This window comes from Colletotrichum acutatum (genome assembly GCF_030867785.1).
Source record: "Colletotrichum acutatum strain CBS 112980 chromosome Unknown BDZ83scaffold_50, whole genome shotgun sequence".
In the NCBI taxonomy this organism is placed as follows: Eukaryota; Fungi; Ascomycota; class Sordariomycetes; order Glomerellales; family Glomerellaceae; genus Colletotrichum; species Colletotrichum acutatum.
This window is the reverse complement of record NW_026849044.1, coordinates 205,025-218,974: the sequence shown is the minus strand read 5'-3', so window position 1 is coordinate 218,974 and position 13,950 is coordinate 205,025. Positions and strand designations below refer to the sequence as shown.

Here is a 13,950-nt window from a genome sequence, read left to right as displayed (position 1 = left end):
TCGGCGAGTTGCGCAAAATTGACACTGGGCTTGCAGCACTTGAGGTCGCATGACGAGGTTGCTCGCATCATTCCCGGCCGGGTCTTGTTGTCTTTGCCGGCAGGTTCGGAGGAGTCACGATGGTGAAGGAGGGTAGGGCCAGAAGGTGAGGTGACGTTGAACCGGGAAAGTGTGGAGAACCAACGGGAAGTTGGAAATGCCTTAGCTAAGGCAAGGTCCTCCCCTCCTCCTCCTCCTCCTCCCCACCGTGCCGCCGTCAACCTTGCTTTCCTTGGAGGTTCCTTCCAACTGAAATGAGTGGGGTGTCGTGCACGTACCAGTCAAAGACCCATAAATTCCACATCGATGTTCCCGACATGGAAGTGACTGGGGGTAGCAGCGCAGGGGTCCCTCGCTCATCGAAAAGAACGGGAGGTGCGACCGGGACGGACTGCAAGTGGTCCCAGCCATCGGCGTCAGGGGTCGCGGCTCTCCTGTCCCGCTCGCCTACCGCCCGGCTAGCTGCTTACCTTATTTTACATGGGTGTAGATGCAAGCGCATCCAGCAAAGTCGCAATATTGCAGACAACCATCTCTTTTCTCCTCTTCGTGCTGGGCCTGTTCCTTCCTGCCTTACTACCGAGTACCTTACCTTACCTTATCAACAATTCGCCATCGCGAAAACCTTCAGATCCCTCAGCAGGTAGCAGTAGTCAGCACGTATGGTACCATATCGATGATGAATGTCTGATGCCTTTTTCTTCCCCCTTCTACTCCGTACTTCAAGTTTTCCAGGCATGTCTTTCACCTTGGAGCCCTCCACCGCCCGCTTCCTCTCGGCTGCGTTTGTTTGAAAATATTTCTTTTCTTTTCCTTTCCTTTCGCATTACATGCTCGTTGTCTGCATGTCTCCAGTTGCGTGCATTTGTGGGACAAACGCCTCGCCTACCTAGTGCCCACAGACGCATCGTCGCATCTGCACTTCAGTCATGGGTACGTACCTAAACCTACCTGACCTCAGGGCACTTGCTTTCCATCTCTGCCCGGCTTTGTACACGTTACCAACACCACTTTGGAGAGCATAGTGGATGCTAAATCCGAGCATCTTCTTCATTGCTTTTGCTGTTGGACACCAGCTACGTTACCCATGCCATTGACTCCACGTTGAAACATGGATAGCTTAGACACACAACCTCCATTTCCCTCTCTCGGTCTACCTATGGGTAAAGCCCGATGTGCCAATCAGCCAGCCAGTATCCAGCGACTGTCTCTCATGTGGCTTATGAGCACACCAGCTCCATCTCTCTCACACACACTCAAACTCCTCTTCGAGACGGCCTTTGTTACCAGCTTTTTTCTCCCCTTCGTATTCTCGTCTCAGACCCTACCGGCGTGCACCTTAGCACCTCTCCTGCGATACGCCGTCTGCTCTCAAGATGGCCGTCGTTTCTTTCAATTCCTTGGGATCGAACGAGGTAGGACGAGCGAAACGGCTACCAGCAGCGCCGATTGTGTTGAGGCGCTTCATCAGTCTCTCAGAGCAAAGGAAAATCTGAGCGTCGGGTGACCAGGCCCTCAAACGTTGATCCTATCAATCGGTCTAGGGCCGCGGGTCGTTCATCGGGGCAACACGAGCACACGAATCGAGTCGGACACCACCTACTATCGTCCCCGGAGCGCACAACTCAACTCGACGGCCCGGTTCAGGGCGCGGAGACGGGCGACAACACCAAGCAAGGCCCTGTGCCGTAGCTTAGTGCTCCCGATCACCCACCCAACCGTCATCGTCCCGAGGATTCGAATATGCCGTGCTACACCATGGCCACAAGAGCTTCCATTTGATCGTGCACCCAGCCCCGTCGTATTTTGATACCCGCTCTCTTATTCTACGTCTTCCTCGTCTGCGGATGTTTCAACAAGCAACGGAGGCGCTCGCCACAAAACGTGTTTTTCCCACTGCGTACCGAGGTGGGATCGATCATGTCTCTGATCGCACACCCATTCCCCACCGTATTGGATCGCTGAAGTGCTTTCCCGACGCCGAGCGAGGTAGCTTTGGTGGTCCATGTTCGTCCAATGTCGACCTCACCATGCGTACCCTGCTGCTGCAATCTGGTGCCCGTACCGTGCGGCTTGCCTTCTTTTATCCACCATGGTAACTCACAATCTGCATGGAAGTGTACGACTGTGGTATCGTTGTCCATAACGATACATTCGACGACACATTGCACACGATGTGTCTTTGAGTCCGTCAAAGATCCGTCACCTTCGCAACTTAGCAGACCCAATCGGCCCAAATCGCGCCCTGCGTGCCACGAGGAGCTGGCTGTCTGTTGCGCCAAAACCCGACTTGATGTTTTAATTCGCTTCATTTTTTTAAACGCCCCTCCCCACAGTGTGCATCGTGGGCGATCAAATTGCTAGTTTACCGTTCTTAGCACAAGCAATGTATGGCTACGTGCGTAACACCAACAATGGGCACATAGCACATATCAGTGGCTCCCTTGTAGAGCCGCTGGTTTATTTTTTATTTTATTTTTCCACACTCTAGTTACGCTCTGTCTGATTTGCGCTCTCCGGATGGCTACATATTGCATCCAAAGTGCTAATGCAATGTGCGTGTCCTTCCATTGCCTCGGGTTGCTGCGTTTGCCATTCTCATCCCTCGCGGCTCGCTACGATTTGCTACCCACCAAGGAGCTCCTTCGAGAGACAATCGGAGCCATTGCAACCCCCTCCCAGTCCCTACGGACACTACTCTACGGAGTCCGTACGTACTCAATCTTTTCTTTCCCCGGTCCACCACCACTGCACCGGCTCCTCTCTTCTACATCTTTCTTACGGTCCCATTCGAACCCCACTGTTCGTACAGGAAGCATCTTCTATCGCTCTATGAGCTCTCGTCCTTTTTCCTCTTCTTCGACACCGTCATCCATGTCTTGTGCCTTGAGCAGAAGATATGCCCGGGCGTGGGTACCTAACAAATCAGAGGGCCGCTGGGTCAAGGGGAGATGAGGCACAACCGGCCTGAGATGGGGTGCGCAGTGCATCCTGTTTTTTTTTTTTTCCTTCTCCTCCTTTCTGTTTCCCTTCCCTTCTTCGATTGTGTTTTATTCCCTTCCACGTCAGGTTCGGGTTGTCCATCGCAATCAGGGCCTAGCTCAGCCCGGACCAGCCCAGATCTTCTTTTCCTCTCATATTGCTTCTTTCCCGCCGGGTACCTGCAAGAGAATGGTGCACTTTCCCACCCCCCCTGGCGTTGCGCAAGTCTACCTCACGGACTGGCCACTTCTTGATACTTACACTCGCAACAGCCTCCATGCCCGGGAGAGCAATGAGGAAAAAGTATATGAAAAATGGGAGAAAAAAAAAAGAAAGAAAAAAGGAAGAAGAAGAGAAGGAAGAAGAAGAAGTCAGAGGAAACTAGAGAGGGAAAGAGCGAAAGAGTGAAAAAGGCAGGTATTGATTAAGGTGTTGCGTGGACGTGTGGCGGAAGGCACTACGCATGTGATGTAAGGCAGGGAGGAGACGTGCCTTCGAAGTCAAGGTCAAGCAAGTGCAAATGCCCGTCCATCTTTCCATATTTTTTTCAATTTTCCCATCCCTCCTTCCATCTGCCACCCCCATGACATTCCGTACAACGAGGTGTCCGCAACAGCCTACAGCTACTTTTACTTTCTTTACTTCACCTTGCCTTCCTTATTCACCCTACAGATACTTGACCTTGGATTACCTTATGCACTCATCTTTCATTTCATGCTTGGGAAGGAACGATGAATTATCGCAAGGTAAGGTAAGGTAAGGTACCTTCTGGTAGGTAGGCAAGGGAATCTCGGCATGTACCCTCCCGTCCAACTTTGCTACACGGCCGTGGATTGTGGTGCACTTTGGCACCCTGCATCTGCATCTCCCTCCAAGTTCTCTTCTTGCCATGCTACCTTACCTCAGGTCGGAAGTTACCTTTTCGTATTGCCGTTTACTTCGTACACCTCGAGGTAAGATAGGTATTCCCCAAGTGTTGTCTCAAGGTAGGTAAGGTAAGATACGTTAGTTCCTTCCATTTACCTCGCCGCGCAGGTCTTGTCTTGGCCCATCCTGCCGCTCAATTTGTTCCTTGCCTGCGTTAGTTCCCAGGGTAGAAACTACCTTTCGTTGTTTTACTTTATTTATTTTTTCGCCAATTCACTCTCAGTTGCCATTCGCATGCCTCTCTGGACCCGATGTGAGGTCGGGTGGGCTCCATCAGCACCTCCCTTCCGTTCTTTACCATTTACCTCTGGTCCTCCATTCTCGTCTGCAGTTTCTTCTTCTTCTCACAACCAACTCCCCATGACTTAAAATGTCTTGACGACAATCTCACACCATCACCTCATTTCCTGTCTCTGGCTGGCCCTCCCAACGGCCTGGCTCACCTGCCACCTGCCCTTGCCGCTTTCCCGCGAACTAAGGTAAAGCAACATATCGCTACTTCTTTGCGCGCGCACACGCACACGCCCATATCTCCTCCTCCTCGTCCACACCCACATATCCACGCCCACCTAGGTACCTAGCCCACCCGCGCATGTGGCCATCGACCGGGCCCGGATACCACCTAGAGGAAAGCCAGCACTGTCTGTATTCGTTTGTACAGCTTCGGTGCTCTTTTGCTTCACGAACATACCTGTCTTTCGAACAATTCACTTTCACTTCCCACCTTCACTCCCGTTCGTTTCTGCAAAAACCCCTACGCAGGTAACCGCTCCATGGGACCCATACATCCAGCGGCTTCCTACTATCTCGCCTGTCGTTCCTACCCGTTCTGTCGTTCCTACCCGTTCTGTCCTTCCTATTCCTTGCCACCGGATGCCCTGAGCCTGTTCTTGCTCTTGCTTCTGCTCCTGCTGCTCTTGCCGCTGAAGTATCTTTCTTCACCGACTGGCCTCTCCTTCCATTGCCTCTCCTCCTGGCCTGTGAAGCAAGTATATTAGGCTTCTGCCAGATCATGTCAGATCCTCGCCATTTCTCCCTCAACCGTTTCTTCTCCCATTAACGCCATTGTCTTCCGCACCAGCCTTTGTCTCGTCTTCACTTCTTCCCAATCCTTTATACAAGTCAGTCTCTGCCACGCCTACTTAGTTTCTCTCAGACGCTCCTCAACTTCAAGAACACTTACGTAGTCATTGGCTCCGCCGTCACTACGTCCCCTTCTTCTTAAGGCTTGTCCCGAGCCTCAACCTGATTCAAAGTCGCTTTCTTCACGCCCACGCTTCTTGGCCCTACATCCCGCGCCGCACGGCAGAAAGTCAATATCAAGCAAACGTTTCCAGGTTCGTTCCGAACATGCCCCCTGCCACTGCTTACTCATGTTTCGCCCATGGTCATCTTCTGACAAGTCTGATTTCAGTTCTCACATCAGCAGCAAGATGGCGTCTAGTGCAGTTGGTCCGGTCGTGGGTGCTACCACAGCAGCCGCTGGCCATCACATCCATCACCTCGACCGCAACGCCCCAGTCGCGGACGTTCCTGTCATCCCCACTGGCTTTCCCGAGACAGTGGTCAACGAATCAGCCTGGACCGGCCCGCAATTTACCAAACAGTCGCAGTACACTTACAGCCTCACTAATGCGGACCTTGACGAGCTCGCTGCCGCGCTCAAGCACTTCAAGAGTATGCTAAAGTCTGCCCACCTCATGCTACCATTGTCCGAAGGCTGACTTTTGGTGCCAATCTAGCTCTGGGCCTAGACGGCGATCTTGTTGGCCGGAACAACTTCCCTCTGCCGACCCTTGGTGCCACTTTGGATGGCATTGCTCGTGACATTCATCACGGCAAGGGCTTCGCTGTAGTCCGCGGCATTGACCCCCAGCAGCACTCTGTCGAGGATCTTACGATCCTGTACCTTGGCATTCAGGGATATGTTGCCAACCAGCGTGCTCGTCAGGACAAGAAGGGAAATATGCTTGGTACGTTGCTGGCATTGTGCCCTTGTTCGCCTTAGGACATTCTTTGCTAACCATAACCAACAACAACAGTCCACATTGTTGCCGACAATACTAGCCAGGCCAAGGCGGATCACCATCGCCATTCTACTTCAGCCATTGTAAGCTTTACGACCACTGTCTTTCCTCGCAAAGTACTGACAAGGCCATCCCTAGACCTTCCACAATGAGGAGTCCGGCGATGTCATCAGCTGGTTGACCCGCAACACTGCTGCCGCCGGTGGCAAGTGCATCATTGCCTCTGCTCACACCGTCTACAACGTTCTTGCAGCCACTCGGCCTGACATCATCCGCACTTTGTCCCGTTCCGACTGGCCCTTTGCCCTGTAAGTAAACAGTCTCAGCTGCCTACCAATTCTCCGTTGTTTCCGAGTTGTCGCCTGACCAGACCTCAGTCCCAAGTTCCAGTGCCGTCCGGTTCTCTTCCATCATGATGGAAAGATCATCATCAACTTTGGTCGCACCCCTTTGATAGGCAACTCGGCTCATCCTAGACCGGCACACTTTCCATCCTTGACAGCTCGCCAGATTGAGGCACTTGATGCTGTCGAAGCAATTGCCAAGGCTACTCAGATGGAGATTCAGACTCGTGCTGGCGATATCCATTTCATCAACAATTTGGCCATCCTCCACCGCCGCGAGGCCTTTGTCAACGGCCAAGGTGCTAGTGAGAAGCGTCATCTTGTGCGCATGCGCGTGCGCAATGAGCAGCTCGGCTGGTCTATTCCCGATGCTCTCAAGCGCGAATGGCATGATGCCTTCGACAAGCCTGCCGACCGCGTCTGGCACCTGGAGCCGATGCCCGACGCGTTCTTTCCCCTCAGAAAGTACCCCAACTGATTCCGAACATTCTGGTCTTTGATTTTCTTGCTCGGACGCCTGATGAAGAATCACCAAAAAGGGAGAAAGAGGCGTCATGGTTGCATTGTTTGGACTTGCATGCTTCGATCCCGGGAGACTGGGCTGGGCTTTTTCTTGCGCGGAGTCAACCACCACATCTTCTCTTGTCCGACTTTCCTTTCGCAACATTTCACTTACCCCCCCTTGCACCACAAAAGTTTATTGTCGTTTCCTCGTCGTTTACAGTCAGAAAAGCACGGAGTCCATTGGAGTTCACACAGTAGAACCCGGCTGGGAAAAGCATGTATACAATGGTTGGGATGTTAAATCCGGCGTTGTTATAGTATAACCTAATAATCCTTAACCGTCAAGACCTGTCTGGTATGTGAAGCTTGAAATGACTTCGGCAAGTCTGATTCTGAGACAAGTGGCACTGATATCCCGGCTGCCAATAAGTTGGCTGTGAAATAGGTAACGGCAGCCATTGGTCACACGACCGTGGAGCTGGAAACCTACACCCATGCAGTACCGGTCAAACAGCTAACCAATGGCCAAACATATTCCAAGACATCGGTGTACGCCTGCCGACGCGGCCAAAACGGAACCTCATTTCATATTTTCAGCTTCTCAGTCACAAAAGGCCTGGTTTCCTCCCTGGCGGATCTGACGGAGCTGCTCATCGCGAGCTACGGCAGTTCCACAGAGAGGCAACACAAGCAAAAGAGACGGTTATCTGCATGAGGCTTCTGCGTAGACTCTGGCCAGTGCTTTATTGTGAGATTGCCGCATTTGGTTTCTGTCAAGTTTGTATATCTTGCTTCATTACACTGACGATTGTGGAATCAGGGAACCAACCCCATTATGCATGGAAGAACCGCCGCTTGATCTCTCTACGGATCCAACATTGCTTCTTCGCCGCCTCTAATGTAGAAAGACGTGCATATGACGGTCCCGTATTCTTAGCCCCAAACGACAACCCTCTCTGGTGGACAACAACTCAGCTGCAAGGAGGAAAAGCAACGATGATGCCAACAGACATCAATGTCTGGGATCCTCAACGGTGAGGCAATTGATGTTTGCAAAGCAAGTATGGCGTCTTGACCGGTCGACCAGCTGACCGACATCTTAGATGGGCATGGACTTCGCAGTTTGCCATGGCCCAAAGGACAATTCGAGCATCCTGACCTCTAGGGGAGGCGACAGCCGCCTAGGAGGGCCGAGGCCTTTGTCGAGACATGCAAAGAGCCACTAACCGCTTCTATTGACAGTGTGCCTGTGGCTTTTTCTGCATTTCTGTTGCGCTTCTCTTAGTGATCGGCAAGCAAGCGAGCGCGTGGCTGCAGCTTGTGGCGGGACGACAAGCAGCTTTTGACACCTGCAATACGCTGGTATCAGTGTCGATGGGCATGCACAATTTCATCGCCTGCATGGGAATGCCGAATCGCTGGTTACAATCTATGGCTCTGGGCTGGCGCCCAGAATAGGGGCGGGAGCAAATCTACGGCTGATTTGCGTTTGCAATCCTACAAGGGAAGGGAGGAGCGAAAAGAAAAGAAGGCATGCATGAGAAGTGGGCAGTGAAAAGAGGAGGCCGCCATGCGGGAACTTTTGGAGTGTTTTCCAGAAGTGCATCAGCCCCGTCTCAAGGACCCTTACGCCGGGATGTTTTCTTGCTTTTGCCAATGTCTTCAGTCCGGTCCTAGTCGACAGGAGGACCTGGGGTTTTACGATGACGCTGGCCACCTAGTGATCCTGGGCAGAGACGTTGCTTGTCACCAATGGGTAGGATACGTATTCCATGCAGGCAAGAGGAGAGTGAAGTATGAGGAGTATCTGTACGAAACCCAAGGGTACATGTCAAGGATATTTGCTTTTTGCCGGTTGGTTTGCAAAAGCCTTGCGCCCAAAGCAAGCTTGAGTTGAGTACCTACCTACTTGGAAATGGGGAGAAATCCGGCGGTGGTCCGAGGTCGGCATGACCGGCTCGTTCTTCGCTAGTGGCCTCGAGATGGATGTGTGCAGTCAGCGCCCCCGCTTCTTGCGTTTGTTCTTTTTTTTTTTTTTTTTTTTTTTTGCTTCTTTGCAATCCCAGGCCTCGATGGATTCTTTTCTTTTTCCCATCAAAGCATGGCGGCATAGCCTGTACACGACGGGGAGGTTGTCATCGGCTCCTAGCGTGGGCGATCGATCGGAGGGATAGAGACGGGGCCCATTTTGCGAGAAAGAGGTAGGCTAGGATGGTCCACCTTTAAGAGGACGAGGAGGAGGAGGAGGAGTCTGGTACGGAACGTCTAGGAGGAGCGGCGGAGACATCGAAGACACGTACTGCGGAGCACAAGAGCTCCAGTAATAGTTTCTTCTTCTCAACAGCGCGCCAAGACGAGAAAGCAGGAGTGGAAGAAGGAAGAAAGTGACCATGAGTGACGAAGGGTTTGTATGTAAGTAGGGGGGTTTGTCACAAAACCCTAGGCCCAAAATCGACTGGCTGACACCTGCGTGGAATCACTAATCAACTTTGGATGAGGCCTGTTTGGGAAGACTTTCGTTGAAAGAGCTGCAGGTCGCTGCAAGCGCGGCCATGAAGGTCCAAAGTCAAGTGGCCGCACGGTGATTGACGTTTGAAAGGTTGGGACAAGGTGCAGGATACCTAGGCAGGTAGGGCTTCCCCGCGATGCCTCGCTTCGCGACTTGGGTGTCAGGATCTGTGTAGCATGGTCGGATACGGAGTAGGAGCTGGAGCTGGAGCTGGAGCTGGAACCCAGCCGGGAGAAACATGGCCTTGAGGAAGAGAGTTGGTTGGGCGTGGGGGAGGGAGCGGACGACGACCATGAAGAAGGGAAAAGCAAGCATGAGCGACGAGTGTTGCGATTGTTTGGTGGTATTTGTACGGAGTAGTTACGTGGATGGATGGATGGAGATTGCAGATTGACGTCGGTTCGTCAACGGCTGAAGGTGGCCTGGGATTCTGGGAATGCGCTGACAGCGATGAGCTACAGGGCTGTCCCGGGGATGCTTCCGCGGATTCGGCGGCAGTCCAGTCCAGTACAATACGGCCAAGGTCAAGGTAACAAAGGGTAGGCATACCTGCGGAGTCTCGCGATTGAATTCTAGGGTACTTACCTTGAAGGAGTGACATGGGATGTCAAATCGACGACGTGTGCCTCATCACGTGCTACCTAAGTGAAGTAGGGAATCCTCTCGGATTGAGATTCATCAATCAAGAGCCACCTCACTCAGAGAGTCTCGGGGCACCTACCTTAGAAACCTTTGGTACCTTCCACTGTCCGTAGTGTGTACTCCGTAGCACAGGCCATAGAAAGAGCCCATCTGCCGGAGCAGCCAGACCAAGCCATGTCATTGGCTGATGGCTGTGCGTCCTCGGGACCGGATCCGCCTTTCCGGTTGAGCTAAGCCGCTAAGGTAAGCTGCCGATGGGGCCACGCATCGTCGAATGAGAAGGCGCCGCTCCCAACGACAGCTGCCCCCTAACCGCGAGTCTCCCTACCTTGAGCTGCTCCTGGCCGCCTCAGACGACACCTTCCCATCGCGACGTTATCAAACTTTTATTACGGATACCTGACCTTACAGCCAAAAGGCATTGGGTGGTCTTGCGCACACGACACACACCTGACCGCCCTTTGTTTGCTTCTTCACATTCGCCCGTCCTTCCCGCCCTTCCCGTTCTGCAAAGTTGCCTTTTCCTGCCATCGCACTGACCATCCAGGTGGCCAATTGGGGGATCACGGACGTTGCTCCCGAGGCCTGGGGATCGACTGCCCGCCGCATGTGTGTCGAAGAAGATCCCTTCTTTCCTGCATCGGCACCCGTCATATCATACTGCCGCACCTCACAATCGATCCACCCAACCGCCTTCAGGCGCACACGTTTCACTCTGCATCGTCGTCTCGCCTACGCCAACCTCGGTTTGCCCGCCTGATAGTGCCGCTTTGAGAGCTGCATGCCCATCCTAGGCACCATCCACTTCAAGAAACAAGCGCTCCATCCATGGCATTGCACCCCCGAGTGTGAAACGAATCCTACCTTGACGTACCTTATTCTACTTTGCCTATTCCACGCCCCCCTCTTTGGCCTACCTACTAGGCTACCTTACCTGCGTACGAGCTCTGCGTCCCGTTGGTGTCTCGGTGCAACCTCCGGCAGTTTGTGACTGGACATAGCTAGCTGCAGCTTCCCAAGCCAAGGAGTGTCGTGCATCGCCTGCAAGAAAAGCCTTCAGCGGACCGTCAACTCCGAAGGGGGTGACTTGTACCTCCTTTCAAGCGTCGGAGCCCTCCCGCCACTCTCTCTCTATCTCTCTCTCTCGTCGAGCATTGCGCAAATCCCAGTCCTCCCCTGAGACTTCTTGCAGCAACTATGGCACCCCGCCAGGGTGGCTACCTCCGCGTTCCGGGACAGGAAGACGACTTTTCCCGGAAGCAGCCTCGTCGCAGCCGTTCCGGTTCCTCCGGCCGGAGGCAAAAGGCTCTGCCCAGCGAGAAGCCTCTCCCGGCCCTCCCGCCGCCGACGCCGACGTCCGGCGCCGCGTTTGTCGACATTGATCTCCACGGCGACGGCCCTCACAACTCGCCCAGTAACCGCCGTCGCGCCACCATTGCTATCGCGCTCGCCCTGGCCTTTGTGGGATGTATGCTCGCGTTTGTGGTTCTGGGCTTCGCCTGGGATAATGGCGGCGTGAGACGGGGCCCGAACGCGTTGAACGGCTTAAAGAACCTTGAGGACTGTCCGTGTAGGCCGGACGATGACGTGCCGCAGTACTTCAGGACGAGTCCGGAGTTGTGGGCTGGCCCGACGGCGACTGGTAAGCCTGCCTTTATGGCGCAGACGAGAGTCATCCCGACGGGTACCTTTGTGCCGAATGCACCGCTGCAGACGGATATCCCTATAGAGGGGATGGGAAGCAAGAACGAGAGTATTTTCAACATGATGGGGTAAGTCGCGTGCCCTTTATATGGTCAGAGGGGAAAGAATGATTGCTCAAATCTCGTGCTTTTAGGTATCTTACGCCGTATCAACCGAGTCCTGGCTTTGGTGTAGAGGAATACGCGCTGCCAGAAGGAGCCGATATCGTCCAAGTTCAGGTAAGCCCCATCAGAGCTAGCTAAGGTTTGACTTTAGTGCCTGCTTCTTGGGTCACGATGGATAACGCTCAGTCTGGCTAACCTGCGGTAGATGCTTTCTCGCCACGGATCTAGATATCCCACCACGGGATCCAATGTAGCAGATTTTGGACAGCGCATCGCAAAGGCCGGCAAGAAATTGAACGCCAAGGGTGCTTTGAAGTTCTTGAACAATTGGAAGTATCAATTAGGACACGAGATCCTGGTTCCGAAAGGTTGGTTTTACTATTAATCTATCTGTGTAAGAAATCGCTGACACTTTCGTCCGCAGGCCGTCAAGAGCTGTTCGACTCTGGTGGGTAGCCATTCTAGCCAGTACATGCAACGGCTTGTAACATCAAGACTAATTGGCGCTTAGGTATTTTGCACTCGTACATGTATTCGTCACTGTATAATCCAAACAGCAAGATTATTGTGCGAACAACTGTACGTCGGGAGCGCTTACTAGCTTTCGATTGCTCGTGACTAACATGTATGCAGACGCAAGACAGAATGCTCAAGTCGGCCGAGTACTGGCTGGCGGGTTTCTTTGGTCTTGAATGGTCAGTACTTCACTTGACGCACGTGAATCTCACAGCTGACTCATGCATCAGGACAAATAATGCCACCATCGAGGTCATCATTGAGCAGGACAGGGCAAACAACTCGCTCGCCGGCTACTTGAACTGTCCCAATGCCCGCAAGCAGAATGGAGGCGACGATGCCGCCAAGGTTTGGATCTCAAACTACCTCGCCAACGGTGAGCCTGCCTGCTGCTAGTCTACGTAGTCGTACATGCTGCTGACAGCTTTTTCCAGCTACCGCTCGGTTGAAAGACCTGGCGGATGGATATGACTGGACCATCGATGACACCTATGCGGCTCAGACCATGTGTCCGTACGAGACGGTGAGAACTTCTTTGTCGGATAGGAAACCGAGTTTCCCTTGACTGACCTTGGAATAGGTGGCCTACGGCTTCAGCGTGTTTTGCGACTTGTTCACTTACGAAGAATGGGTTGGCTTCTCCTACTCCGTCGACCTCATGTTTGCCGGCAACAACGCGTTCCAGAACCCCACGGGCGTAAGTACACATTTCAACTCTACTAAATAACCCGTCATTGACAAGTCCTGCAGCGCGCCGTCGGTATCGGCTATCAACAAGAGGTCATCGCGCGCCTCCAAAACCACACTCTGGGCTACTCTGGATCTCAGATCAACGTGACACTAGACAATAACACGGTCACGTTCCCGCTCAACCAAAGCCTCTACTTTGACTTCTCCCACGACACAAACATCGCCTCCATCCTTACGGCCTTTGGCCTGAAGCAATTCGCTCAACTGCTCCAGCCGACGGAGTACCCGGGCCCGCACAATTTCACCGTCTCACACATCACACCCTTTGGCGCCCGGCTCGACATTGAGGTCATCAAGACGCCCAAGCCGTTCAAGGCCGACCGCTCTGGGTACGAGAAGGAGGGCGGGGAGACAAAGTACATTCACTTGGTCCTGAACCAGAGAACCGTGCCGCTGGGCTGGAGTTTCCCCGATTGCGACGTCACGAGATTAGACGGCTGGTGCGAGCTCGAGACGTTTTTGAATGTGCAGCAGGGTATGCCCGAGCTGGCGGCGTATGACAGGGCCTGCCATGGGGACATTGAGACTGTTCCGTACGGGACGGTGTATGATGGTAGACCCTTGTGAGAGTGTGGGGTTTTGTGACGATAGTGTAGTCGGACTATGGTTATGTACATATCTTATATTCTTTTGATCGACGGTCAGTGTGCGCCTGTTTACCTTAGTGGCTGTAGGCGGTGTTTGATTAATTTATTCGGATGGCTTTTGCAAATTCCGTTGATGTTGATGTTTTCAACTGTGGAAGTGTGCTAAGAGGTCGACACGGACTAGTACTCAGTACTGTGGTGCCAAGGTAACCTCTTGGTTGGTATTCTTGGGTTATCAAGATTAAACCATTATCTTATACCCAAGGCTTTGTCTCTTGAAAGAAATATCTTGCGATATGATGGATTGAGCCATCG

At 53.0% G+C, this 13,950-nt stretch overlaps 3 protein-coding genes across 3 annotated transcripts; all 3 read left to right on the top strand.

Annotated features, from left to right (window-relative positions):
- Window positions 1–2,519: 2,519 nt before the first annotated feature.
- On the top strand, window positions 2,520–3,242 carry BDZ83DRAFT_348319 (uncharacterized protein). The gene has a single exon (XM_060502503.1). It carries the CDS (start codon window positions 2,560–2,562, stop codon window positions 2,992–2,994), a length of 435 nt encoding a protein of 144 aa, XP_060364662.1. The 5' UTR covers window positions 2,520–2,559; the 3' UTR covers window positions 2,995–3,242.
- A 2,139-nt stretch (window positions 3,243–5,381) lies between these two features.
- Window positions 5,382–6,797, top strand: BDZ83DRAFT_719844 (TfdA family taurine catabolism dioxygenase TauD; the record flags this gene model as incomplete). The annotated part of the gene is made up of 5 exons (XM_060512216.1): window positions 5,382–5,625; window positions 5,691–5,921; window positions 5,991–6,058; window positions 6,114–6,283; window positions 6,353–6,797. 5 exons carry the CDS (start codon window positions 5,382–5,384, stop codon window positions 6,795–6,797), a joined length of 1,158 nt encoding a protein of 385 aa, XP_060364661.1.
- Window positions 6,798–10,900: 4,103 nt separating this feature from the next.
- Window positions 10,901–13,792, top strand: BDZ83DRAFT_348171 (histidine acid phosphatase). Its single transcript, XM_060502501.1, has 10 exons — window positions 10,901–11,746; window positions 11,812–11,896; window positions 11,988–12,150; window positions 12,207–12,230; window positions 12,294–12,361; window positions 12,416–12,477; window positions 12,529–12,674; window positions 12,733–12,821; window positions 12,879–12,995; window positions 13,049–13,792. Exons 1-10 carry the CDS (start codon window positions 11,172–11,174, stop codon window positions 13,613–13,615), a joined length of 1,896 nt encoding a protein of 631 aa, XP_060364660.1. The 5' UTR covers window positions 10,901–11,171; the 3' UTR covers window positions 13,616–13,792.
- The last annotated feature ends 158 nt before the right edge of the window (window positions 13,793–13,950 follow it).